The following is a 26848-nucleotide window of genomic DNA, read 5'->3' on the forward strand; positions in this document are numbered from 1 at the left end:
CATCATCAATTCTTGCTTCTACAATTCAGTCACGAAATCGTGCAACCACAAGCTGGAAGATAGCTTTTTAAACCAGATGCGCCGACTAGTTCAGGCTGGTTATCCACCGGCGCTATTATCCTCAGTAGCGGAGGCTATGTTAACAACTAAAGAAACAGTCAGTAGAGACAGGGATAAGAAGATCACAGTCATTCCCTACGCGCACGGGATTTCACACAACTTGAGAAAGATAGGAAGAAGGGTTGGAGTAGATGTTGTTTTTTCGGCTCCGGACCGCTTGTCAAGTCTTTGCAAGCGAGTGAATGGGATGGGTCGAAAACACATCGGCTGCACCTCAAACCATCGCGACCGATTCGTCTCGTGTGCGGAAGGCGTCGTTTATTCGATCCCTTTGTCTTGTGGCAATGCGTACATAGGCCAAACCGGCAGATGTCTTAATAAAAGATTATTGGAGCACAACTACAATGTGACAGAGCGGATCTCGGGCCATCTGGGTGTACGCTGCCGAGATTGTAAATGCACACCTGATTTGCGTAACACGAGCGTGCTGCGCAGGTGCGGCGACAAAATCACGCGAGAAATAATTGAGGCCGAAAAAATTGCAAACCTAAAAGACAGCTGTGTAAGCATTCCCTCCATAGCCCTTCTAGATAAGGAGTTGCTTTTCCTATCGGGTGTTGGATGATCATGGTGCTCCTGCTTGATGTCTGGCTGAGATGAGTGTCTATCAGGCTTTGTTGTTGTTCTTGTTTTTGATGCTTGCTGTATATATTCCGAGGTGTCAGAACAATAAACCTTCAGTTGTTAGTCAGCGCCTGTGTCTCGTCTGCCCTTCTGTGTCCATTGTGAAGTTTGCGCTGTTTTGCTCTGTCACAGCCACTCACACACCAAACAAAGGGTGATGCCGACGTTCAGCGGCGAACCTGTCCCGAGCATCTTCGCAACCGTGGCCGGCTTGGGGGGCATCGTCCATGCTCCCCGTCCCCAAACGGCCCCAACTTCCTTTCCACACACACCGCAAAAGCCGCGCGTCGGGGCTATTTCGGAGGACCCGCGCCTGTGTCTCGCCTGCCCTTCTCTGTCCATTGTGATGTTTACGCTGTTTTGCTCTGTCACAGCCACTCACACACCAAACAAAGGGTGATGCCGACGTTCAGCGGCGAACCTGTCCCGAGCATCTTCGCAACCGCGGCCGCCTTGGGTGAAAGGGGCATCGTCCATGCTCCCCGTCCCCAAACGGCCCCAACTTCCTTTCCACACACACCGCAAAAGCCGCGCGTCGGGGCTATGTCGGAGGACCAGCGCCTGTGTCTCGTCTGCCCTTCTCTGTCCATTGTGAAGTTTGCGCTGTTTTGCTCTGTCACAGCCACTCACACACCAAACAAAGGGTGATGCCGACGTTCAGCGGTGAACCTGTCCCGAGCATCTTCGCAACCGCAGCCGCCTTGGATGAAAGGGGCATCGTCCATGCTCCCCGTCCCCAAACGGCCCCAACTTCCTTTCCACACACACCGCAAAAGCCGCGCGTCGGGGCTATGTTGGAGGACCCGCGACTTTTACGACTAGTACAGATACGTCTGTTACGCGCGACCAATGCGCACAGCCGTTTCGGTTTTCCCTTTCCGGTCACGGGGCTTCCGGTCCTCCCAGATTTCGCGCGCAAACCACTAGTAGGCGGCATCATCCAACACTCCTACTCTGCTGCAGTGTCTCGGCTCGCCGTTGTTATTGGTGTTGTGTCGGTGATTGTGTCTGTCCGCAGCTTGATCATGTGCAGTGCGGAATCTTCGCTGTAGAATTAGCAGCCTCTCATAAAAAAAGTGTGGCAGGGGCCGGCTCTCTACTACGAGTAGCTGAAATCGCACAGAGAGAAGTGCAAAACGATGCCTGGCTGCAAATTGCCAGTGCGCTGAGTCAAAGTAGTAAGTGGTTTATCAATCCGTTTTTTCATGCGCGAACAAGCTCTCAACAAGCAAATGTTTCCTCTAGTTTAGAAAAGTGAGATTATGGAGGCGGGGGATGCCCGCTTCATCCCCGTGCATTCTCTCAGCCCATCGGCTCCGTTGACAAGTGAGGAAACAGTTGGCCTGCAGCGAAAGGCCGATGCGGGGCAACGTTGCGGTCGGGCCGCAGAACGGAGCTGGTGCGGACTGGTCGAAGTTTGAAAGAAGCTCACCGTAAAAGAGAAAAAGAAAACAGCATTTTCTGAGGGGGGACGAGGTTCCGCGGACGTTTCCGTGTCTGCCGCACGCCCCAGCTCATTGTTTGGAGTCAGTAGTACGGCCTTTGAGTCACCGCCCCGGCCCGTCTTCAAGATCGCTCCGGGGCACTGGTAAAATCGCAAGCAGGGATGCAGGCGGACCGTACGCCTGGTTTGGTGCGAGAGAGTGCGATCACGGGACACCGAGCAGGAGTGCGCGATACGTCGACAATGAGAACGGGCGCGTGAAGAAATGTGCGAAGGAGTGAGCGGTGCGTCAGCACGGTGAGCGGACGTTTGAAAACTGTGTGCGAACGTGCGTGTGTGAAACGAAGTGTATATATAATCGAGTTGTTAATTATTAATATACCCATTGTCCTTTTTCGTATTTTATTTGTGTGTCCAGTCTTTTCTTTCGCATCTCATTTTGAGCTTGAAGAGCCCAGACCTCTGCTATCAGCTGCTTGCTAACTGGCGCCATGTTGAGAGCGCTGATTGGCCGGTCGTAAAGAACGCATCTTACCGAACGGCCCAGTGTGAACATGCGCAGTCGCAAGCTACGTAAACGGGAGTTCCAGCTACTATGCGCACTGCGATAAATACGATACTTACGACGGATGCGCACGTAGTCTGAACGCGGCTTAATGAGCAACCCTCGCAATCTCAAGAAGGAAGAGGAGAGAAGACGCGCTGTACAAAAGAAGGCACTCACTGTACAATATTTACAAGATAGGCAGCAAGAACGGAGACAGAAGAAAGCGAAAAATGGGAACAGAGGCACCCACAAAAAAAAAAAAACACAAAAAAAACACACACAGGCTGGAACTGAGCGAGCCAGAAAAAGGGGAGACCAACCTTGCTTCTGGGTAGGGTTCGACGAGCAAGCTTGCTCTGTGAAGCGGTATGCCTTCGGTTGCGGAAAAGGCCCGCCGTCCGGCATCAATCACACAGGTGAACGTCGCCTCACCTTGTACCGGTGCGGGGCACGGCTGCGTTCCACCGCATCGGGTGTGCTTTGGCGCTTGCCTGTGGTGACAATGGGCACCAGCGCAAGCTCGTCAGACCGTTACGCATGGGCCTTCGTCTGCGATGTAGGCACGGCTGGATTTCCCCATAGGGGGATTCTTCAGCAATGAGCCCCTGCTTGTTACTGGGGAAATGCCCCATGAAATCGCAGGTGGCCATCTGCCACGAACGCACGCTGTCTGTTGGTTTCGTCATGCCCGGTGGCTTCCCACCCCTCGACTTCCCCATTTGACAGACATGGCAGGAACGGCAACAGCGGAAAATGTCGCGCTTCATGCCGGGCTGCAGTCACCCATTGACTCAGTTTCTTAAAACCTTGGAGCCACTCAGATGACCAGCCAATGGTTTGTCGTGAGAGAAACGCAACAGAGCGCTGCTCAGGCATTGGGGAATAGCCACTTTAAATGGTTCATGGACTCATCATCCGTGACTATGTATTTCAGCGCGAACCCGTCATGGCCCAGCAAACATGAATCCCAGAGGCATACCGCGACACACGCTGGCTCGTGCCCCCCTGCGCCCGCTCAATACAAGTAGCGTAACGGCGCTGCGCCCGCTGCAATACAAGCAGCGTAATGATGCTTCGTCTCCCAGAGACCGTCGCTGACATCGCGACAAAACGGATCATTTTGCTGGACCGTCGTAGCTCTTAATGGCTGAAAACGATCCCAGTCATCCCAAAGGAGAGCCTGGTTTCGTCCCCCCACAGGTTCACAGCAAAACTTCCGCTGGCATCGGCGTCTCAGATGTGCTCACAAAGAGCTTTCATCCTCGCCTGCTTTGCGAAGAGCTGCTTACCTGGATAGCGAAATGGGGAACCCGTCTGCGGGCGTCCCCTCCGTGCCGATCTGCAGCTCGTCCGCTGTTTCGCCCCCTTCGCCTGCCCGCGTAAAGACGTCGCCGCGGGCAAGTGGAGCACGGGATAGCGCGTCAGCTACCACGTTCGTTCTCCCCTTACGATACTGCACCGAAAAGTCGAAATGCTGTACCAGGGGAGAATGGCGCATCAGTCGGCTCGCAAGTTCACGGAGCCGCATCAGCCAACTGAGCGCGCTGTCGGTGCGGTTTCCAGAGGGAGCCCGGCCGACGCCTCGCCGTTCCCCGAACAGAAATGACTGCAGGCGGGGCACAGGTGCTGTTGTGCAGAGATGCCGGCAGCAGCGGCGTCACGTACATTGCTTCCGCAACGGCGTAAAGCTGAAACAGCAGAGGCATATGGTCAACGGTCGCACCGCAGGGTGGTCCGAATAACCATGTAGCGTGTTTCAGTGCCTTTGCCGAGTGCCGCGCAGGGGGCGGCAGGCATGGCGTATGAGCTTGATCGTCAAGGCGACCGGCTCGGCCGATGTGCTGTCCAACGACTCATGGAGCCAGGGACAATTCACGTTGGGCGCCAGTTGTGGTTTTCTATGTGGACATAAGCCACCAGCCACCGCGGGTTCGAGCGTCGCGCGAGCCGAAGCCCCGATCAGCTGTCACCACGCGCACACTGAAACACTGCAGCGCGCACTCAACCTCCACCGGGAGGAGAGCACTGCGCTGCAGGGACACAAACCTCCAAGTTCACAAAGGAGACGTTTATTGAAACGCCATCCTCCAGCGGCGCACACACACACACGCACACACACATACACATATATACAAACGCACATACACACACATACTCAGTCACCGTGTCCCGGGAGCGCGCGAGGAGCAAGGCTCCCCTGCACGCACGAACTGACACGGAGTGTGCGCCGCAAGCACGCAAGGGCGTGCTGTGATCTCTCTCTCGCAGTGACCAAAGGGTTCCTTTGAGAGAGAGTGGGCAACCACCGCAAGGTACGCCTGTCGCGCATCGTTGGATCACGATCGACAGGCTCGAGCTGCGCTCTCAGGTACGACCCGGAGCGGATGAACTTGGGTACACACTGGTCTGCACGGACAAAGGCCGGCAGACAAGAACAGTAGCGTACGCACCTTGCGATGTCTCGGAGGGGTCTCTCTCTGGGCTCCGCTCGGACGGTGACGCGAGCGCGGCTGTCGAAGCGGTGCCGTGTTCCCGTCAAAAGGCGCCAATGGGAACAACCACTGGGACGCCAGGGCGGAGCTGTGGCCCGAACGACAGTGACAAGTCGTCCGAGCCTCTCTCCGCCGCCTCAGGCGGGAGAAAGGGAACAAGGAGAACTGGGAAGCTGGCGGCGGCCGCGCAAAGGGCAGCCACAGCAAGCCCGAATCCCACAGTCTGCAATGTCGCCGTTTTGAATTCTTCGAAATATATTTTCCGCAGTGTCGCATCCAACCTCCTTCTTTCTACGCCGTGCTTGGAAATGCCTGAAAAGATGAGATATTCTTCATGTTAGTGTGAGAGCGAGGCCGCACACTCCAAAAAGGAGCATTTGGGAATGGCGGACTTGAGGTGCCGTGTCCCCGAACGGGGACGCAAACATTCGGAAGTGCATGCAAGGCTTAATACGTTTCTAACAAGGATGACAGCGGTTGTTTCCCATTCACGCGACCTTATTTTGGTTTAAAAAATGCTAACGTTTTGGTCAGCCTAAATTCGCAACAGTGAAAAATGAAAGAAAACAAGGAGCACTTACTCTTAGCTCTGTAGAAGGTAGTGGCATCTATGTTTGCCCCGCATTTCCGGCAGCATTTTGCTGACTTCGTGTAAGATGGCACCACTTGTCCATTAAGGCAGCTCAAGGGGCGTGTTCTGGCTGATTCAAAACGGCGTTCTTGCTTCGACTTTTACACCACAGGGCGGGTGCAGTTCATGTCCCAGGACGGGGACACGGTGCCCGAAGGGGGTACAGCAAATGTTCCCTTAGAAAATGCATGCTGTTGGAACCATCTTAAAGCAACGTGTTCATCAGCCATTGACACGTTGCCTTCCCTTTCACACTAATGCTTCGCGACTATATCTGATTGCTTCCACTTTCTTGTGAGAATGCGCTTGGAAGTGCCCCAAGAAACAGTCTGCTGCAATTCCTTCAAAGGAGTAGAGAGACCAAATTTTCCTAATGTGTTCTGTCTATACACAGCTCATTGTCAAGCACGACTAGCCTAGCCACATGGATTGCGCGTAAAAGCAGTAAATATTTTATAGTTGATTTTTTTCTTATGCAGTTTCAGTTTCAATGGCTGAAAGACTGCTGTGATGTCATAGATACATTTAGGCCTTGTGAGACATGCAAAAACTACAGTATTTATCACTTCTTTATTCATTTTAATTTCCACGAATGCTTGCGCAAGGCTGAGCAAGAGCTAAAATCACGAAAAATGAATAAGCAATAACTGCAAATGTTTTTTTATCACTCACTTGACCAGAGCACGTGCGTGATGTCACAGCTGTCATTCAGTGGCTGAAACTGAAACTGCGTGAGAAAAAATTCAATTATAAAGTATTTAAATAGTATACATGTAATGGGATTCCGCATGGTGATTCGTGTACACTATAGCCTTGCGCAGTATTCCAAAGGAAAAGAATGTGTCAAAAGTTTTGATGTCTCTACTCATTTAAGGACATAAAACATTAGGAAAATATTGACAGCAACTAAACATTTCCGCTTGTGTTTCTATATTGACTTGTAATTGCTCTCTGGATTCTCACCATGAGACGTGTCTCTTCTCATTTCGGGGCTGCTCTTTATCAGTGCCGCTGCTGAGCTGGTCCACTAGACTGTTTGACCTGGGCGGTGGCAAGACAGGGCCTTATCAGAGCACATTTAATCTGCTTTGAGATAAGTAGTGCGGTGTGCACGTACATCCGGTGTGAACCATGGAAGCTTTTTCAGGCGGGAGCAGCTGCAGGGCTGACAGCCTGCACTTTTTCGCCTTGCACGCTTTCCATTTCGGATACTGTTTTTTGCCAGTGCTCGAATGCTTTTACTTCAGGAGATCCTAGTGGTGAGTTATTTTATTGGATACATAATTTTGGCAAGAAAATGTTCTGAACTGGGTGGGCAGTGTCAGAAGGATGAAAGATTATGAAACTGCTGTGAGTTAAAAAAAAAAAAGAAACTTATTCGAATGCCACTTTCCTGGCGTTAGTAGTGTGTGGGAAAGTCCATTCTTGCAGTGACCGAGAAAGTCTGGAAATTTCTGCTTGGGAGCATTATTAGCAGTTGCCTGTGTTCTTGTTCCCTTTGTAATTTTGTAATTTTAATTTTATAATTTGGCCCCATGTAATTATAGGTTTCTTTGTCCTGAAAAAAGTTTAAGGTGTTGACAAGCCACACATTCGCATGGAATTTGTATTTGGCCGATACTTGATATACATTAAAAGATGTAGTATTTTTTCTTTTTTGCCAGGACAAAATGAAGTATAGACGTCGAGTAGTACCTTTAAGGATGATTTTTAATGACTTTTGCTTGGAATATTCAAATTGGTTGATTTGCATGACATCCTTATTCAGCATGTTGAGTCATTACTAGATCCACAATATGCGTCTCGTGTACAGCTGAAAAACTGCTTATATTTTGTTCTTTATCCTGGACTGACCCACTTAGAAATGCAATTTATCTCAGTGTTCAGTATATGCATTTTGGTGTCTGTGATCAATGTGGCAGTGGCTGGTCTGGAAATGGTATCCATTCAGCCTCGCTCAAGCTTTTAAACTCTGGAGCGTAATCTTAAGGCTGGGGTAAAGTGTCAAAATTGCGAGCTTTGCTATGAAAAATGCCGAGTTGGCCATTAGATGAGAATCTTTTGCAAGGCTTGAAACAGTGCTCAGTGGTGCAAATGTTTTTCTACCCATTCAATAGCTCCTCAACAAAAAGCCATACAACTTTCCTGAAGTTCTGAAATGCATATTTTGGAATTTTATTGCTACCGTTACTGTTGGGACCAGTCCCGCATCAACACTTTCTTTTGCAGCATTGTTATTCAGTTTTTCAGCATCGTTAAACAGCTCTTCCATATTTTTGAAGGTTGGCTTCATGAAATATAAAAATTGTACTTTTGTACTTTTGCACCAAATTGGAAAGTCCATGCAAACTATTAAAATTGCTGTTTTTCCTTATAAAAAGATGCACCTGACAAAAATACTAGGGCATTATGACAAGCATTTTGAGGTACATTATTCATGTCTCAGAAACATCCGCTTCACCGACGCATGATAGCTGTAGTCGCTTATTCGCCATGAAACCTCATATGACTGACTAATCATATAACATCCGCTTCACCGTCAGAAAAAGCTGACATGCAGTATTGTCAATGCACATGGTCTGCCCACTTTTGCGCACGGATGTACCTCTTGACATGCTGGACGCACTCATTTCAACGAGCCAAGCAATAAACAGGCGATATGGTTCAATAGGGGCTCGACTTTTGCCTAGCTTGCCAACTAATTTCATGTGTTTTGATCATTTGGGCAGAATAGGGGACAAGTATAAGCGCACCATTGTTAAAAGCAGCTATGTCTCTCCTGTACTAGTCACTGCCTTTTAGTGAATTGATATGGCCCCAGCCATGCAGAGATCGTAAAGGGAATCCTGACATCATGAAAAAAGAATATCTGGGTTCAAAGATAGCCTTAACTGCTCACATGACAAAGCTTTGTCTTATCATTTCCGCAGTGTTTCCTGTAACTTAGTGCATGGGGACGACCAGCCGGAGTACATTGGAACTGATCATCCAGAGAACCCTTTATTTTTTATCTCCTTTTGAAACTTTCTACATTAAGCATCAAGAACTGTTGTGTTAATGAAAGTCGAGGGACATTCGCTAAAAACTCTGTCAGGCCATATTTTACCTGTCAAGTGAAAGCACCAAGGTTAGCTTTTAAATTGTAAAATGGGCTTTGATATGTTGTGGATTACTGCTAGTAACTAATAGCTAATTGATGCAAATGGGAGAGATGCTTAAAAGGTTTGAAAGCCTGATGGGCATTTAGATTGTAGTTAACGTGTAATTGCAGGTTAGTTTATAAATTTGTTCGTATTTAAATGTGGTCATCAAAATATATTCGCATGTGGTTGGTTGGTATTCAGTTTTTGAGCTGCAGAATTCGTGTTAGGAAGCTAATTGAGAATGGCTATGGCATTGAAAACTGCCAAGAAAATTTGAGGGTTGTAGAAGAAGCCAAATTGAATGCACATTGTGTTTTTTTGAATTGGGTGAAGTTTGACTCCTAATAACTTCACACACCTTTCTGCCTTTGATACCAAAGTTGGGGGAAACGCAGCTACTGAAGTAGCTCAGCGTTTAAAGGGCAGAACACTGATCATAAGACCAGGATGGAAATGAAAAGATCCTGCCTAATATATTACAGATCGAACACTACAATATCCATGAAACGAGAACTCGTAATTTTATTTGCCCTCAATATCACGTAAAAGCAGCTTCAGTGACCTCTCGCGACGAAGCACCGTCATTTTCACTGCAGTAACTCGCGTGAACACTCTCGGGGAAAATATTGATTTTATTACGAGCACATAGTCTTTTATTCTTTCAGGAGTTTGTTGTGTGCACTGTTAAAAAATGAGAATCTTGATTTATTATATTTTGCGCTTTGTTGAGTGTGCCCATTAGTAATAAAAACTATTTTCGCACTGCCCGAGATGTGGTTTTAGGAATTTTTACTAGATGGCGCCAAGTGCTGCCTATCTGTGTACTTCTGTAAGGTTGCGGTGAGTGCGGCCCACTGAAGCTTGAGTAGGTGAGCATACAGGTGCAGACATAAGTAAATGGAGCACACTTTTTCATTCAAATTAAAATCGTGCCTTCTGCTTCAGAGATAAAAAAAATAAATTTGCCCAGGCGAAAGGGCACTGGTGTCTACTACTTGTTTCCCTGTGTCATTGCTGCCAGCTTCAGTTAGGCAAAGCATGAAAAATTTTAGAAGGAAATAGCGTGTCGGTTTACTTTTGTCCGCACCGGTGTACATCCTTGGGCTGTGTGCTGAAGTGGGCATTACACTAAAAATATCTAATTACTGTCTGGCGGGTGAGATCTATACTAGTTGTTGATATATAATCTTCGTTAACCTGATCCATCTAGTTGCTTGTCATGATTTCCATCATCAGCCTACACAAGAATGGGCAAATTTGCTGATAGAAAAATTATGAAAATTTTCCTGCAGCGTTTCTAACAAAACAGCTATGGAATTGAGGCAGAAAGCATTTTATGCACCTAAAAAAAGAAAGCATGCTAAACTTCCCATGGTCTGTTTAAATGGGTACATGGGAGTGTCCAGTTAAGTGTTATTCCTTTATTTTCATCATTACATTCTGAGCCTTTGTGTATGTTCCATCAAATATTTCTGGTTGGTACATCTGGCAAGGTTCATTGGTTGCAGTTAAAACCGTCATATTTTCCTGCTTCTTTCATGCGATACATTGTTCAGTACAGATGAGGTTAGTATGCTTCGTTTCAGTTTGAATGAAGTCTTGCTGTGACAAAAACATAATAAAACTGTGGCTTTATTTTTTTAATGCTCTATGAGAAGTGCCTGCACTCTCTAGTCATCTGCTTATGTGCGGAGTTTTAAAAGTGAGAATGTGTTCAAAAAAGTGCCCGAAGACATGGATATTCCTTTGTAAGGTCAAGCATAGGACAATTGGGTGCTCCTCGATAATTTGGTAAACTTCTGGCCTCTTATACGTCGACAGAGAACCTTAGTATAGCTATTTAGGTGTTACTAGATTTCACGTCTTTTTTTCACCTTCAGGCTTTGGTTAGGTCACTTTGGGAAGTTAATTGACATATCTTTAATTATTGATGTCAATTTTGTTGTGGTTTTGACGTGTACTTATTGCTTCAGTGTTCTTGTGCACAAGCAGGCAGTTACCGACAAATCAAGAATTGGGTCATGCCGCTTGCATGTGCAGTGTGCAACCTGTTGCTCTGAAACCACAGCTCGCACATGCATCGGTGCATACTCTGAAAGGAAATTCTATCTCAGTCTTATCTATTGCCAAGGTATCGAGAAATGATATGGATGCACACAGACATCACTGCTTGGTGTGCCACAAAGAAAAAAGCCGACCCGTTGTCTGCAGCCTTTGTGATGGTCTTAGTGCTTGGGACAGGCAAGGGTTCCTCCGAAATTTGTACCACTGAGAGAACAAAGGGGCCCGTCTTGTATTCTCTCTATGGCCAAAGGTGAGAGGCACCCTAGTCTAAGTGCAGCATAAAACTTCGATGTTTAGGCGATTACAAACGGCAAACTTTGGTCTTGTGTTTCTAACATCGGCCAACCGCTCGTTTTATTCAGCCGTCCTTACCTTTCAGCCATCGGTACATATTTGATTTGTGCCTTGAGGCAATAAAAACCTAAAAAAAAAAAAGAAACTAAAGGATATGTTGTTTGTACTTCGAGGTGATCATTGCATCATGAACATACAGGGTTTTTTCAAGTGCACTGCAGTTTTGAACCAAAGTATTTTTTTGATTTTGTCATCACCCATATTGATTTCACTCAGGTTTTTGCATTGATTGGGGTAGGAAAGTGGATTTAGGAAATTTGAAATGTCTGAAACATGTCTGGTTCAGTATGTGTTTAAGGTGTACACAAATTGGAGTAAGGTTTCAAATAGATTTGTTAGAATTAGTTTGGTTAGCATCGTAGACTGCAGACCATTCTTATGCATGTGTGGGATAGTGCTCAAGTGCATGCTAATTTTTATCGTTCCTCTGCTTTGGCTCGTGCATGTTTCAAAAGCTAAGTGGATGGAGTTTGAAGGGGAGCTGTCAAATGAATGTGAAAAGAAAGTGTGTGGCACTGTGATCACGTGGTCGTTTAGTCTCCAGAGGATCTTGGTGTCCATACCCAAGCCTTTTTGGATTGTCTTTGCTGTTGTGATGCACTATTGACTTCGTCGAGGCCGCTGTTACTACTGTCTTTATAACCTTTCTGTTTCTACAAGTCGGGATGACTTATAGGTGATGGCTGGCGTTTTGCTATTGAGCATGGGTTCGAAATTGGTCTCTTAGTAAGTAAGTAATTGGTTCACAGGAAGGGAAAGGCGCAGTATCTGTCACAGTTGTTTCTGTAGACACCTGAACCGTGCCATAAGGGGTGCGAAATTGGTTTCTTCGGCTTTGTTATCTGACGGAGGTGGTGTAAAGGCTTACTCAAACTGTACATTGAAGAAGAAATGCTCAGTGGTGAACGTTAGTTGGTAACTCTCCAAAATGGCATAACATCACAGCCCCTACTTAGCACCTCAAAGATATTGTGGGTTGCTTTTCTTGGTGTCTTGCATTTTTCAATTACCATGGTAGCCTGCCGTGTGCCTCATTTCTCAGCATTGAGCAGCTGGAGGGGCAGGTTGGGACTGCGGGACATGCTTCTCACATTAGTATTCCTCGTATCACTCCTCTCATCTCTTTTTTTTATCGGTTTTCTCTTTCATCAGTTCAGTGTAGTTGCCTGGAACCCTGTGTTGGCTAACCTCCCTTTCCCTTCCTGTGGTGTTGCTCTTATTGCACCGCTGTCTGAGGCACCCTTCTCGCCCTGCGCAGCCGCCCATGATGGTGCTGACGATGGCAGAGCGGTTGGCACAGCGGCATCCTTTCCCGCCTGCCCGTGAGCAGACGGTGACGGATGGGCCACTGGGGTCCAAGCTTGTTACGAGCATGGCCACCACCACCGCCAACCGAACCGTTGACCTCCTGAGCCAGGAAGAGGTCCGGTTAGCCTCATTTCGTGGGTGGCCCCTAGATGCACCGGTCTCCGCCAAGAAGCTGGCACAGGTAGGCATTGGGCAGCCCCCCAGTGAGCACTTTCCCACTAGTGGATGGGGGTACTTTAGGGCTATATATATTTTGCAGCTTCCAGGATATTCCTTCTTTGAAGAGATTTTTTTTATGCCAGTAGCAGATGTAGAATGGCAATAAAGACCAAGTTAGTAGTGCAGAGGCCTTGATCAACTTTTGCTTTAAATGTGGAGAAGTGTTTGTTTAATACTGTCTCATGTCTTTCTCCGACTTATGTTGAATCTAAATGAAGTCGGTCAGGCTTCTGTTTTCTAAATGGCACAAGATACTCTGATAGAATTTTGCTAAACAAGCGTTCCTGCTCTGGTCCCACATTCATTCGTTCATGTGTGCCATGCACAGAGGAATCTAAGTGACTCGTTTATTAAGCTTCACCTTCTCTCTCCTTTTCTTTTTCCCCCTGCAGGGCGGATTTGTCTATACGGGTCCCGGATACCGCACGCGGTGCTTTCAGTGCGGGGTTGAAATTGCAGACTGGAAAATTGCAGACTCTGTCGTGGGACGTCATCGGCAAGCGCGGCCGGAATGTGCCTTTGTGTGCTCTCTGCCGGCGCCTACATCTGCGGTGCAAAGCCCAATCACTTCTGCGACGACACCACCTTCGTTCGACACCACCAGGCATCCGAATCCCGTGCAAGCCGACTGTGTGGCACAACCTCGCAACGCTACTGTATCAAGCTTCCGTGTACCTGCACCATCTCAAATATACAAGGAAAATGACCTCTTGCTGCGCCGACTCCAGGCATCAGTAGAAGAACGCATCAACACATTTTTTGACTGGCCGTTGGACTACATCTCGCCACGGTCGATGGCCGAGGCAGGCTTCTACTACCTCCACGAGCAGGACAAGGTGGGGACATCGGTTTGGTTTGCTTGCTGGGGCCAAAACGATTCATGAGACGCAGGCAGTGCTGCTAATCGGTTTATTTATTCTTTGGGAAATATACCAATTGGTAGTGGTGCCCTTTCCCGCATCACTCCTCTCTTGTTTGTCTATGTCCAAACCAATTCTCTTGTCATGCTCTCCTCAGGTGAGGACGGGCTCATTCAGCAGCAAATTTTTTTTTTTCTTTCTCTCTCTGCCAACCAGCGGCTCAGCCAGAGGACCTCATTTTAGTCTTAGCTGTGGCGGCCATGTTTAGATGCTGCCAAAGCTCAAAAGGCATCTAAATGAATTCAGATTGACCCTTACTGTGCCTCTTGTAGCTCATGTGTTTCTTCAGGACGTTACGCACCGTGCATTAGTTGTTGTTTTTCTTTTCTTTTTTTTTTTTTCCCCTCGAAGGCACTTGTTTGATTGTTATGGCTTTATTGTTTTTCGACAAAGGTGTGTTTATTGCCAAGATGGTCGGATTTAAAAGGGGAACTTTTTCTCCCCCCTGATTCAGTTCACACTCATGTTGCAACCGAAAAGAGCTTTGTGACCGCCACCTAGAAGTCGATGTCGGCGTGGTCCAGCATCAGTGATGCCTGCATTTTGTAAAAGAGAGAGACGAAAACAAAAGTCGAGATTACTGCAGTTAGCTTGTGAGAACAGGCAGTGGAGGCATTGCTTTATTATTATTTTTTAATAGTTTCTAGGTTGTGAAAGGTCTGTTTTCCTTTTTAAAGTGTCCTTTCTGTTTGGTTGTCGGGCTGCATAGCTTACCTTGCCCTCATTTTCCCTTTGCTGCTCGCTGAATTGCGCCTCTTTGCCGCTGCGTTGAGCCTTGATTGCACCCTTTCTCTCCCCAGGTGCGGTGTGCCTTCTGCCGTGGCACAGTGCACAACTGGGAGCGAGGAGACGACCCGCTGCGGGAGCATGCACAGCACTACCCGTGCTGCCCTTTCCTGCTGGACCCCAGCCTGGCCGGCCAGGACGAGTGCGGCCACGAGTCATTTCATCGGGCACGCTCTGTGCCCGAGGATCGCCACCTGCTTATCGGAGCGAATGGGTGTGTGTTTGTGCACTCACACTTCCTTCGACCCTCGCAATTCTCCCGGAGAGCAAACAGATTTTCACCAGTTTCAGAGGGTAGGGAACGGGGCAAAGTGAAAAGTGACAGTGTTTGCAGGCAATTCTGGGTGGGAAGTGACCCAGACATTTTTGTGGATCCTCCGTACCTGTGTACAGGTTGGACACAAGGTGTCTGTAAGGTATCCACTGTCACAGTATTTAGCCGCCAAACACAAGGATACGGGATTGGTTTAGATGACATGTGAAATGAAAGAGATACCTATGTGCCACAAGGTGTTGGTGAGTATTAATGAAATAAAATTAACCCTCTGACAGCCTGTAACAGCAAAAGTTGTTATAGGATTGGTTTAGACATACAGCTCTAAATTCTGCCGAGAAATCAACAGCACTAGTCTCATGAAGGAGCTCCACTGCAGAATGCTGGGTGTAACAGCTTTCTCTGATTCATGCACTAAGCCTAGCTCTGGTTTTTCTCTTGCATTGCTCCCTGTTTCACCCCTTTCCTATGTGGCATTGTTAAGGGATGCATTGACACTAAGGCAGGAAATACACTGTTCCTCCTATTTTATCGTGGTGCAAAAATGAAGTGCTGATGCGAAGAAATAGGGTTGTTGTGTATTTGTCCTTGTTTCCTTCTGCACCATTTTGTTACTAGAAGAGGGAAGCAGCTGGGCACATCAGCTATGGCTAAGGATGCAGCTGCAGTCGTTTAGCAATTGGGTGGGATAGTACAGCCTTTGCCAAAAGTAGAGGGCTCCACTTGTCAGCTGTGTGGGAGGGACTTGTAAGCCTAAACAAGAGTTCCTCTCTACTTATGATTTTTAACTTTTGAGGATGGGTAACTGACACCCTGCTTCTGTTCTTGCCCACAACTTGGCCAATGCTGCAAATGCAAGTTTCTTTTTATCTTAGTTTTTTTAGCTATTCACGGACTGTGCCAAAACTGGAATTGTGGTAGCAGTTGAACAGGCCCTGGGTTTGAAGTGCCTGCTCTCTATGGCTTTGCACCCTCAGTAGATAATGCTGGTTTCAAAAATGTACTGCAGCTTAGACTGGCAACAACTTGGTAGTGCTGGTTAGTACGGTACAGTCAAATTTTATTAATACGATTGCAGAGGCACTTACAATTTTGTAGCAATTATTCGACACCCCCAATTATATCCATATGTATAGACAACCATTAAATGAAATTACTGCGGTGCAACCTGTTTTCGGCAATGTTTTTTTTATGGTCATTCAGGCTTTTGAAAACTCTCATTTTTCCTGCTCCCTCTAAGACTGAGTTAACGAGATTTTTCTCTAATAGCACAGACTAGTGCTGCTAATCTATTGTTGTCCGAGGTTGTCTCATCCATCAGGTGCTTTGCTTTACAATTTTGACAGACTGGTGAAGCTTATTTATTTGACCATGCTGGTGATGGAGGACTGATTTTCTCTGCCAGCTGCTGGATCTTGCAGCTCTGACAGCGGTGACCTTGACGTAGCTGTGACAGAGACCGCCATGGTTGGGAGGAGCCGTTTGCCTTTTCAGCTGCTTTCCTGGCGCACTCCCCAAGAGCGTGGCAAAGCACATTCCATTGTACTCGAGCGTTTGTACATGCTCGTTGTGAACTAAAGGCTTCTCCATTGCACTGCTGCAGATGGGTCACTGCTGTTCTGGCGGGGTGTGCAAAGAAGGTGGTGGGTGTTGATAGGGTAAGTGGAGGAAGGGAAATTAGTGGAGGAAGAAAGTGTGTGCGTATGTCTGTTTAGTTGCATGTAGGTAACATTGTCCCCTATGAACATTTGGGGTGAAGTTTAGCTTGCCGTGCAGCTTCATGTCAGTCTGCCCTGGGTTAGCTAACCTCGTATCAGTGTAGAGTCGGGAGTAGTTAACTATCTTTCTTGGGGTTGAATGCATGGCTAGCTGTGCCATTGAAATGACCCATTGTAGTGATTAGCACTCTTTTTGTGCACTTGTAGCTTGTAAACCTGCTGTTTCATGGATACATGAAAAAGTGCAGTCAGGATCGGAGAAAGCTCCAAAAAGTGCACTGCATCGGAATAGTTGCCATGCAGGTTGTCTTTACTGATATTATTTTTATGCTTTAGGCATGACTGAAGAAAGTGAAGAATGTGGCAGACACAAGCTCGAAACACAGTTACCTTCAACCTCTGCACAAGCAAGCGCTTTTGAAGTCCTGCCTTGGCTAATAAGCCAAGGCAGGACTTCAAAAGCGCTTGCTTGTGCAGAGAGGACAGAGAAAATGGACTAACACATAAGCCGTACAGAGTGCAAGTGTTGCATTGTTTGTCCTTGTCCAAAGTACTTATTGAGCAAAGCTGTTCTGTGCAATCACTTGCTGCGAGGCTGCATTCTGCATTGGTCAAAGATGGCATTTTGTCTGCAGTGCCATGTTTGGTGCATACAGTCGAGTCTACTTATAACAATATTCAAGTGCCACGAAAATTTCATTTTTATAACTGATAATTGTTATAAACGGTTTGCACGAAAAAAGTATAACAACTGCAAAGAGGGGGCACACGGACGGCAAGTGACATGTGAGCTGCGCCGAGACATTGTTTTGGTGGCCCCGAAAGGGGTCTTGTAAAAAATACGGGAAGGTTGCCGCGGCTGCCTCTCGGCTTGAGAAAACCCGAAGTAATGCTGGGGTGAAGAGAGAGACAAAACTTTTATTTAAATGCAGAGGAGATTGGGGCACGCAGGCCACTGGGGGAGAAATCGCCACAAGCATCTGGCTTGCACGAGAAAACCCCATGTCCGTTAGCCTTACTTGTCTCACACGAAGCATGTCGACATTCTTCTCCATGGCATCTAGGTACCCCACATAGTGCAGCGGAAGGTCCCTCGCGAAAACAAAGCCCCGGAGGGGCTAAATCAATGGCAGGGCCTCCTGCGAGAACAACGTTGAGGCACCCTGCCCTACCGCGTCATCGTTGCTGTCGTCGTCAGGCGCCTTGTCGAACTTCTCAGCGGAGTGGATGATAGTCGACACCATTCGTTGCGATAGTGCGTACTCCTTCACGATACTGCACTTCGTCTCCAAATTGATAACCGTGCGCTTTCTTTTCACCGGCAATATCGTCCGATAATCAGCGGGCAGATCAGCCATCTTCAGTTCCGGCGGTGATTCAAACGAGACAGAGAAACTGCGTGGCCAGGAACGACTTCGACGCAGTCAACTTGCACAAACAACCAAACCCTTTGGCAGAACTGTGCAAAATGAGGGGCGAGCGGGCACGTGAGCAGATTAGCGCTGTCGGCGCGAAGCCCATTTGTCATTTGTGTTTCGGAGCATAGAGCTATGGGTGCAGTTCATTTGTGTTCCGAGGGGTGGAAGGGCAGCGGGAGAAAGGCGTGCGTCGCTTACAATAGCGGAGAAGGCCAGAAAACAGGTTCTCCATTCCACTACCTTTTGGCACGCGCACTCAGGAGCCAGACTTCATTGTTATAACCGATAATATGGCAAAGGGGCATTCTAGTAAGTGGGTTATTTTACAATAGAAAACATACAAAAGTGGACGGTGCAGCAGGTTTTCATTGTTGTAACCGTTATATTGTTAAAACCGGTATCGTTATTAGTGGACTGGACTGTATTGATGAATTCTGTGTGGGTGTAGTTCCCAAGGGGTGCAGCTGAAAGGTGGCACGCCTCCAAGTTCACTGTCTGGCCTGGGTGTGTCGATGCACGTTGGCCCAAAGCACCCATCACAAGCATCCCCTGATGCCCGGCTACGTACGTTTGAAAAGTGGCCCACTACTTGTCCCAAGAGGCCATCGGAGCTGGTGCAAGCTGGGTTTTTTTATATTGGTGAGCATCACTTTATCACTTTTTTTATGTTGCCTCTAGCTAATGGTCTACAAAGGGATAGCTAGCTGTACTAATCCAGGTACAAACCCGAGGACTGCTTCGGTATCTCTGGATGACCTTGGAGTTCAGCCAAGGTCTAGCTGTCTTCCAAGTGCCAAGCACCAAGCCTCTCTTCATATTAGCGTGCTATGTTGAATTGCTGCATGAACACGTGACTGACTGCTTTACTAATTATGCATTACAATTAATTGCAGTTAAATAATTTTGAGTAAGAATTTAACTTTATGGTAAATGCCAACTGCACTGGACTAATGACAGGAATATCTTTATTAGGTAATTGTGGTTCAAAATTGGACTGCACATCACAGCATTGCCATACCGTATTTACTTGCGTAATAAACGCATCTCCAACTTGCGTTCCTTGCAGTCCCACGAACAGCTGCGCTGTAGCTTTCCCACTTCACATGATCCGCCTGTTGTCGTGGCGCTGTAGGAGTAGTTCTGGTTTTCAGGAGCTTTTTATTTAAGCTAATGCACTATACTAGCAACAAGTTCTCATTTGCCTTGTCATTTCTGGTATAGTTCCATCAAAATGTTCAATCAACTAGGTGCTGCCTGGCTTGTGTTTGCTGTGAACTGCAGAACTCCAACAAGTCTAGTAAACTTGCAGCAGGCATCGGGGCATGCAATGCATCAGGGTTTCTTTTTGCTCACACATCTAGCCGGCAGCAGTTTATTTCTACTTAGACAACGGTGGGGGAAATTAGTACGGAAATTAATTCGTTAAAGTTTGCTGAGACACGTCAGCTGCAGCATTATCATTTCTTGCATCCTGTGCTCTGTATATGAGAAATAAAAGAAAGGCCTTGAAAGTTTGGTGTCTGTTTCTTCAAGAAGCATTAGTTTGCCTTTGCTGCTGGGCTGGGGGACTGATGGGGCTGTGCTCTGTGTGTCCAGGTGTGCAGGACTACACCAAGTGCTTCCACTGTGACGGCGGCCTGTGCAATTGGGACACCGGGGATGACCCCTGGGAGGAGCACGCCCGATGGTTTCCCCGCTGCCAGTTTGTGCTGCTCGCCAAGGGGGAGGCATATGTCCAAGACTGTCTGCGGAGACACCAGTCGCACCTCAGCTCGGTGAGGCCTGCCCGCTTTTCTGAGAGTGTTGCACATCAAGAGGCACTGGTGTACTGTGCAGCTGTGGAGACAGCTCAAAGTTCAACCATTGTAGCAGTGTCAGAGTATTGTGGGTAGTTTTTCTGTGGTTGGTTGTTGACATTTGTTTAAATGAGCAGCGCCCCCTTCCGTTTGTTTTAACTACTGGTACGTCCCTCTTTTGAGCTGCACATGAGATGCAGTTTCCACATAGGAACAGTGTTGTATTCACTGCATCAGAGTGACCTCTTGTTCCATTGTGGCTCCTCTTCGCCTTTCGCAGGTTGCTGCCTCCAGCTCCCAGCAGGGGCAGACAGAAGCAGCGGACGAGGGCATGGCGACGGAGCTGGCGGCGCTCATGCGGTCGGACGATGTGCAATTCTACCTGTCACAGGGGGTGCCCGCGGAGACACTGCGGGCCGCACTGCTGCGGCATATGCGTGGGCAGGGCCGGGGTTTCGCCAGCCGTGACGAACTGCTGCAAGTGCTCGGGGAGCTGCTTGCCCTGCCGAGGTAAATGTTGCCTAGGCACAGTCACTCCCACTGTGGAGCATTACTGGCATCAAGCTGTTACTGCAGTAAAGCTGGACCTGGTTGTTCACTGTAATTGTCGATTTAAATAATGCAGGTGCACAAAACTATGGGAGGATTAAAAAAAAAATGTGCCAATTGTCAAGTTGATATCTATGCAATGTGACATTCTGTGGCAGCAGCTTAAGGTAGTGAATCTGCCTTTATTTATTGATGTCTGTCATCCCTCTGACAATTAGAAACATTGAGTTGTTTCTGATTGATAAGTGGCAAAGCTTTCATCCTCTTACAGCTGAGCATGTTGACTCACATTATCCTTATTGGAGTGTGCCTCACCTTGCTTTTGAAGTGGCTTTATCAAAGGTAAAAGCAAAACTGTTAAAAGTTCCCAGAAGATGATGGATTAGATAGCATTGGGTCGTTGTTGCTGGGCTGCCTGCTTCCTTGCATTGCTGACCATCTTGTCAAATGCTTGGAACATTCTTCGCTCCTATAGGTGCTGAAATTTCAATTTTCAAACATTTTATCGGCAAGGCACGGCAGTCAGAGGCAGTCTGGCGAGTCTTGAAAAATTGTACAACACAATTAAGCCCACCAAAGGGTCAAACTACGCTGGGCGTCATCATTAAATCTTCAACAATCATCTTATCATTCATGCACGATCTGTTCATGACCCAATTGATCAAGGTTGCTTACTCATGAGCATCGCAGTTGAGCGAATATGATGCATGCTGAATAGCATGAGCGAATACGATTACATGTTTAGTAACTGTAACTGTTTCAAACTTCTTTCCTGGCTTCTTTCTTTTTCCTAAAAATCTATGCAGTGCCCGAAATTTATTCCTGTCTTAGCTATTCATGTGCACTGACCACCACCAAACCGCATGCAGTATTGGGTGCACAGTTTTTCCCGGCTGCCAGTTTTCGGGAGCCATTTGTGCTGCTCTAGCTCCCAGAGGCTTGTGCAGTACAAATCACAACTTTGGCAATTTACCGCATGGTATATTGTGAAAGCCACCGCATGATTAGTGATTAAGGTTCAGGTGCATTTTATTGGCTGGAAATGGCTGTGGCAAGAGAGTTCTATTTAAGTTAAGGACAACCCAGAGGGCTATGGAACGAAAAATGGTAGGGGTAACATTAAGAGATAGAAAGCGTGCAGAGTGGGTCAGAGAAATAACTCAAGTTACTGACATTCTAGTAGAAATTAAGGGGAGACGCGGGTCTTAAAACGGTCGAAAATGGTCTAAAAGTCGATTTTGGGAAAAACTCATTTTCGGAAGGTTTATCCTATAGAGCATCTACAGTAAAATTATTAACGCTGAATTCGGTCGGGAAATGCGATAAAATCGGCTTTCAAAACACCACGGCAGCGACGAAATGGCCCCGAAAAGAGAGACTTTGTTCGAACTTCCCGCGCGCGCCGCCGGCGTTGCAGCCGGCCGATCGCCGCCATCTTGGGCTTGTTTTGAAGCTGGTTTCTTTGTGCGCAATTTGAGCTATCTCAAAATGGCGTCGCTCAAGCCGAGCGGCGGTTCGGGCCGGTTTCCCGAAGGCCGTTTTCGGGTCGCTGATTGGCTCGCACGCGGCGCGCGAAGCGCGCGCGCCGTTCTGCGCCTCCCATTGGCTGGTGTGACCGTCTACGTCATTTTTTTTTTCTTTCTCTTGCGTTCGCCGCTGTGGTTGTCGCTTCGTGCGCGTCTGTTTTTGCGCTCGTGTTTCTCTACACGCCGTGTTTCCGCCTTGTGCCGGGAGTTTCTCTTTGCGATCGAGATGCCGGGAGACAGTCGATTGAAACCGAGCACGCAACGAGCTTTTGGAAGCCGGAAGAAACGTCCGTGGAACAAAAAACAGCAGGCAGCGGCCACCAGTGCGTCGCCGGGGCCTGCAGTGCCGGACTCGTTGGATCCGCCGGGTACATCAAGCACGCTGCCCGATGACGACACCGCGGGACCAAGTTGCAGCACGAATCGTATCTCGGATCGTGGTACACTTCGTGTTGATGCTGTGTACTATTCGTCGACCGAGCAGGCGCAGCGTGTTGAGCGATCGGCGCAAGCAAAGTCCGTTCTGTCGGAAAAGTCAGCAACCCAGCGCAAGTTTGACCTTCTTGGCGTCAGTGCGGATTACCAGACAGCTGATGCCGGTACCCAGTTCGTGATTGTGGACTTGAAGGTTTTGAACAATTTTTTCGCGCAAGCGAAGTGCGGAACCTGCGGCGCAAGAAGTCTGCGTTTGAGCAAGGCAACAGATAAGAAGTACGGCCTTGCTGTAAAGCTTCTGCTTGTCTGCGAAAACTGCGATTTCGAACAGAAGCAGTTCTCTTCCCCAAGAATAAGCGAAGCAGTTCTCTTCCCCAACTGTTTGCCCGGTGGAGCTCTCGTCTCCTTGGCTCCGGTCCTCACTTTCACCTCAAAAAAAAAAAAAAAAAAACAAACAAAAAAAAAAAACAAAAAAAAAAAGTCAACCCCTAACTTCTCGAAAGTAACCTCTATAATTTCATCACACTTACACATTCGACATTTTTTGTTTTAAATGTTTCCTTGGATGGAATAAGACACTTTTTGTTTTGTTTTGTAGGGAAACTGATAGGGAACATCTGAGTAACATCCGTTGTCGAAGATTCTTCCCAATATTTTCTGCACTCAGTGTCAAAACTTCAAACGAGTTTTTCTCAGCTTCATGTTTTTTGGTGACATGACTAGCCTTACGGAACTTTTCATTGGGTTTTTGTGGTGCAATTTTTATAAATCTTATACCGTTGAATTCAGAAAGGTTTGAACTGTGGAGCTATGCTATTTTTATATTGCTAAGTTGAACATATCGAATTTATTGAACAATAATGTCAGCTAATTATATTTTCGAATTGTGGGGCATCTACATAATTGAATATTTTTATACTGTGATGTACATCAATGATAATATAAATAGCATAGCTCCACATGGCAGGTCTTTGGCTACAACTACATTTTAATCGGAACGAAAAAATATTGAGGGAAACTGTCCTAACGACCCGTAAGAAATTACCAAATTAGGCTTTGGTTATTTCCCAATAACATTAGAACTAATTGAGATAGAGTAAAACTAATTACATTTTTGAAAACAGCAGGAAGAAATACATATACACACCCAATTTCGTTATTATATCTCTAAAAATAAAAATTTTCATTTTAAGACCAGTGTCTCCCCTTAAGAAGAAGAAATGGACATGGGCAGGACATGTAGTGCGAAGAGAGGATAACCGATGGTCGCTGAGGGTAACAAACTGGATTCCAAGGGAAGGAAAGCGTATCAGGGGGCGGCAGAAAGTTAGGTGGGCGGATGAGATTAAGAAGTTCGCAGGGGTCAAGTGGATGCAGCTAGCACAGAACCGGGTTAAGTGGAGAAATATGGGAGAGGCCTTCGCCCTGCAGTGGGTATAATCAGGCTGCTGCTGATGATGATGATGATGAATCCTCGATCCAAACTGATACACAGTATTGATACTGCGGGCAGAAGCTTTTTCCTGGCCTGTTGTTTAGCTCCTTTAGAGTGAAATGCTTTGCAAAGGGATCTTTTGATCCCACCTTGTGCAGAAAAAAAAAAAAACCCACGATAGGCATATTTGATCGTCCACAAGACATACACAAGACATATTTTGATCGTCCCCAAATACAAGACCAAGGGGTGCTCAACCACCATAGGGGAAAGTGCTGTAGATCCCTGTTCACATGGAGGCTCGTGAGTGGCATAACGCCTGGTTTGAGGGCATCTTGTGCCCTTTCATACTTTGGTGGGTTCCAACTGCGGGCACTTTGGGCCTGTTTACAGTCCACATCAAGCACTCAGTGGCCTGAGGGGATTTAGAGCGTTTAAGGGGGGATAGGGTTTTTCCGACCAAAAATTCACAAAAAAATCACTTTTTAGATTGTGATTTTCAAAATCAGTAGCTCTTTTCTACCTATCTGCTAAGTTTCTTATCTCTAGGATCAGTATTTTAGTCACAGTGCCAATCTATATAATCGATCTTGCCCTAATTTGGGCTGAAAACGACTGCCGAAACAACCCTTTTTTTTGCGAGGTGTAGCTCCTATTTCGTGCATGGCACCGGAGCCATCTTGGTCTCATTCGAAAGAGCTGCCTTTCGTCTTCAAAATGCCGCCTCTGCTGTTTCCATTCGCCCATTGGTCGCATAAAAAATGGCAAAAAAGAAAGTGTGGCATTCGCAATCCCATTAGTTTTCGGGGTGCACGTGACGACAGGGCATCACTGCATAGGTGGAGCTGGCTGGCGGCGTCTGCTTGGCGCGCCCGAGCCACGGGGAGACCGCGGAGACGTGACGCCGGTCACACTTGTTTTCGAACCGCGGAGTGCATTCACAGCAAGATTTCGGGAAAAAGAGAAGAAAAACAATTGTCTACTAATCATCTGATGTGATGCCCTGCCGCAGCGCGACACAGTAATATCGCAGGCCGCAGATGCGCAGAAAAATAAGCTCAAAACAGAAGGCTTGAAGTCTCGCCAACTCTAGCAACGAAGCAGTAGTCGGATTGTTTTCGTGACGATGGCGGCAGCGCAGCGGACAGTCTGCTTGGCGAGGCAGAGTTCGCGATAGTCAGATGTAAACGGTTTGCTGAGACTGGCGAAGTGAAGTGTAAAGCATACGGCGGCGGTATTCGCGTTGAAAAAGGTGATTGTGAATAAGAAATCGCCTTCAAACTTATTCTCTAGTGCGTAAACTATGGGGACACGTCGTCGTAGAGCTCGCCGCGCGTTTGCGCCGATCTGATCGCGTTCATAGTCTTTAATGAATAAGCTTGCTTCCCGTGCAATGCAAAGCACTGGGAAGCAGCAAATAGCTCCAAATGACTTTTTTTTTCTGTAGTGAATGTTCCTCACCACGGTCTTGATGCGAGAAAGGGGCAAAACGACGTATGTGTGTGTGTGTGGGGGGGGGGGGGGGGGAATGTGCTGTGTGCATGTGACTCACGCAGCCGAAAAAGTGACAACTAGACGTGCTGCAACAGCAAATCAAAATGAAAGAGGTGACACTTGGAAAGCAAAAACTACATCCCTGAAGGTTTCTAGCCATATTAAAGTGTAAATGTGCGCACTGAACCAGGAAATGCCTTTTAAATCATCCCCCCGCCCCCCCCCCCCTTTTTTTTTTTTTTTTCTCAAAACATGCATTGTCGACTACTTGCAGTTTTGCGGCCTCAATATGTCGGCACCCAAAGCACGTAGAGCTGAAATACTTTTTGCAATGCAAAGCTGAATGTATGCTGTGTGAAATGTTGGAAGCAGATTTTTTGTTTTTGAAAGTTAAAATTAATTATTTTTTGTGAGTTTATTCCCACTTGGCACACACTTTGTATACTGAAACTACTAAGGCTGCAAAATGAGTGCTAATTAACATATTGTGAAAGAAGGCTAGGTTGAGACGGCAAGGTCGTGACGGCAAGGCCAGCGATGCCTTGTCTAGCGTTTTAATCCGGTGACAAAACCCAGGCGCGTTCCGGAGCCGGCGCCGCGGGATGATGATGGTATGTACAAATGAAAGAGGAAGATCATGGCATGTACAAATTAAAGAACATCCACGGAAGGCTCACAATATCATGAAACTGCTCCCAATATTTCATTCTTTACTCTTCTAGCTACCTAACCATGCTCTAATTTTAAGTTTTTAACAACCCATTATTTCAGAATTTAGGCCTTAAACAATAGAAGTTGATTAGTAATTATCTTGCAGACTAAATGGGCTACAAGAAAAAGGATTGCATATTTGAAATCAGCATGGAAAATTCAGTAAGGCTGTAAATTGTTATTACAATTTGCTAAAAGAAAAAAAAATAGCTCTAAGACCTATGTCCCCCCTTAAGCCCCACACCCTGTGGTGGAAAAAAGAAACATAAATTGGAATTGAGGGATTAGTTCTGCTGCCTCTAGATAGCTCTAGCTGTTCAAAAGCACTTTGAAAGAGAAGATTCAGCTTTCTAAACTATTAGTAACGAGTACTATCAGTGAGCACAGGCGCAGACAGGAAAGTGCTAAAAACCTCAGGTGTCTGTAGTTAATCCTGAACCCTTTGCGACGTTAATCTCCTTAAGGGGAGATGCGCGTCGAAAAAGCGAGTTTTCCGAGTAATTTTTCAGTTTTGAGTTTTTGCCTGTAAAATTATCTTTGAACATTTAGCTACAACTTTCTAAAAGATCAAGGCAAAATTCAATCGTGAAGTTAGTAAAAAGTCCATTTTATTCAACCACGGGGGCTCGAGAAAGTGCTATTTTCCGCGCAAATCGTCAAATTTTCGTGCGCCTATACCTCGAGAATGCCGCGTCGCACGCCATTGCCGTTTGCTGGGAGAGGTTGAGTAAGCCTTTCTCTTGTAGATAGCATCTCTCGCAGTTTCGTATCTCGGCTGCAAATAATAAAAAAAACGTTTTCCGCGCACGCTTCGAGCGTCCCTACTGGACCTTTTAAATC

General features: G+C 47.0%; 1 protein-coding gene across 3 annotated transcripts in view; it reads left to right on the forward strand.

Moving 5' to 3' along the window:
- The window catches only part of LOC146209691 (putative inhibitor of apoptosis), a 45249-nt gene that overhangs the window by 13992 nt on the left and 4409 nt on the right, over nucleotides 1-26848 (forward strand). For 2 of the 3 annotated variants that reach the window (XM_084603027.1, XM_084603026.1), the window contains exons 2-7: nucleotides 12678-12908; nucleotides 13339-13782; nucleotides 14667-14866; nucleotides 18511-18701; nucleotides 19659-19837; nucleotides 20139-20368. In XM_084603027.1, coding sequence (XP_084459153.1) covers nucleotides 12684-12908; nucleotides 13339-13782; nucleotides 14667-14866; nucleotides 18511-18701; nucleotides 19659-19837; nucleotides 20139-20368 — 1469 coding nt within the window. In that variant the 5' untranslated portion in view covers nucleotides 12678-12683. Of the gene's footprint in view, nucleotides 1-7002; nucleotides 7118-12677; nucleotides 12909-13338; nucleotides 13783-14666; nucleotides 14867-18510; nucleotides 18702-19658; nucleotides 19838-20138; nucleotides 20369-26848 lie in introns of those variants that run through there. The other variant, XM_084603025.1, reaches the window with a different exon arrangement.

The sequence above is a fragment of the Amblyomma maculatum genome, chromosome 1 (assembly GCF_055883805.1).
Source record: "Amblyomma maculatum isolate TAMU_Amacu chromosome 1, ASM5588380v1, whole genome shotgun sequence".
Taxonomy (NCBI): Eukaryota; Metazoa; Arthropoda; class Arachnida; order Ixodida; family Ixodidae; genus Amblyomma; species Amblyomma maculatum.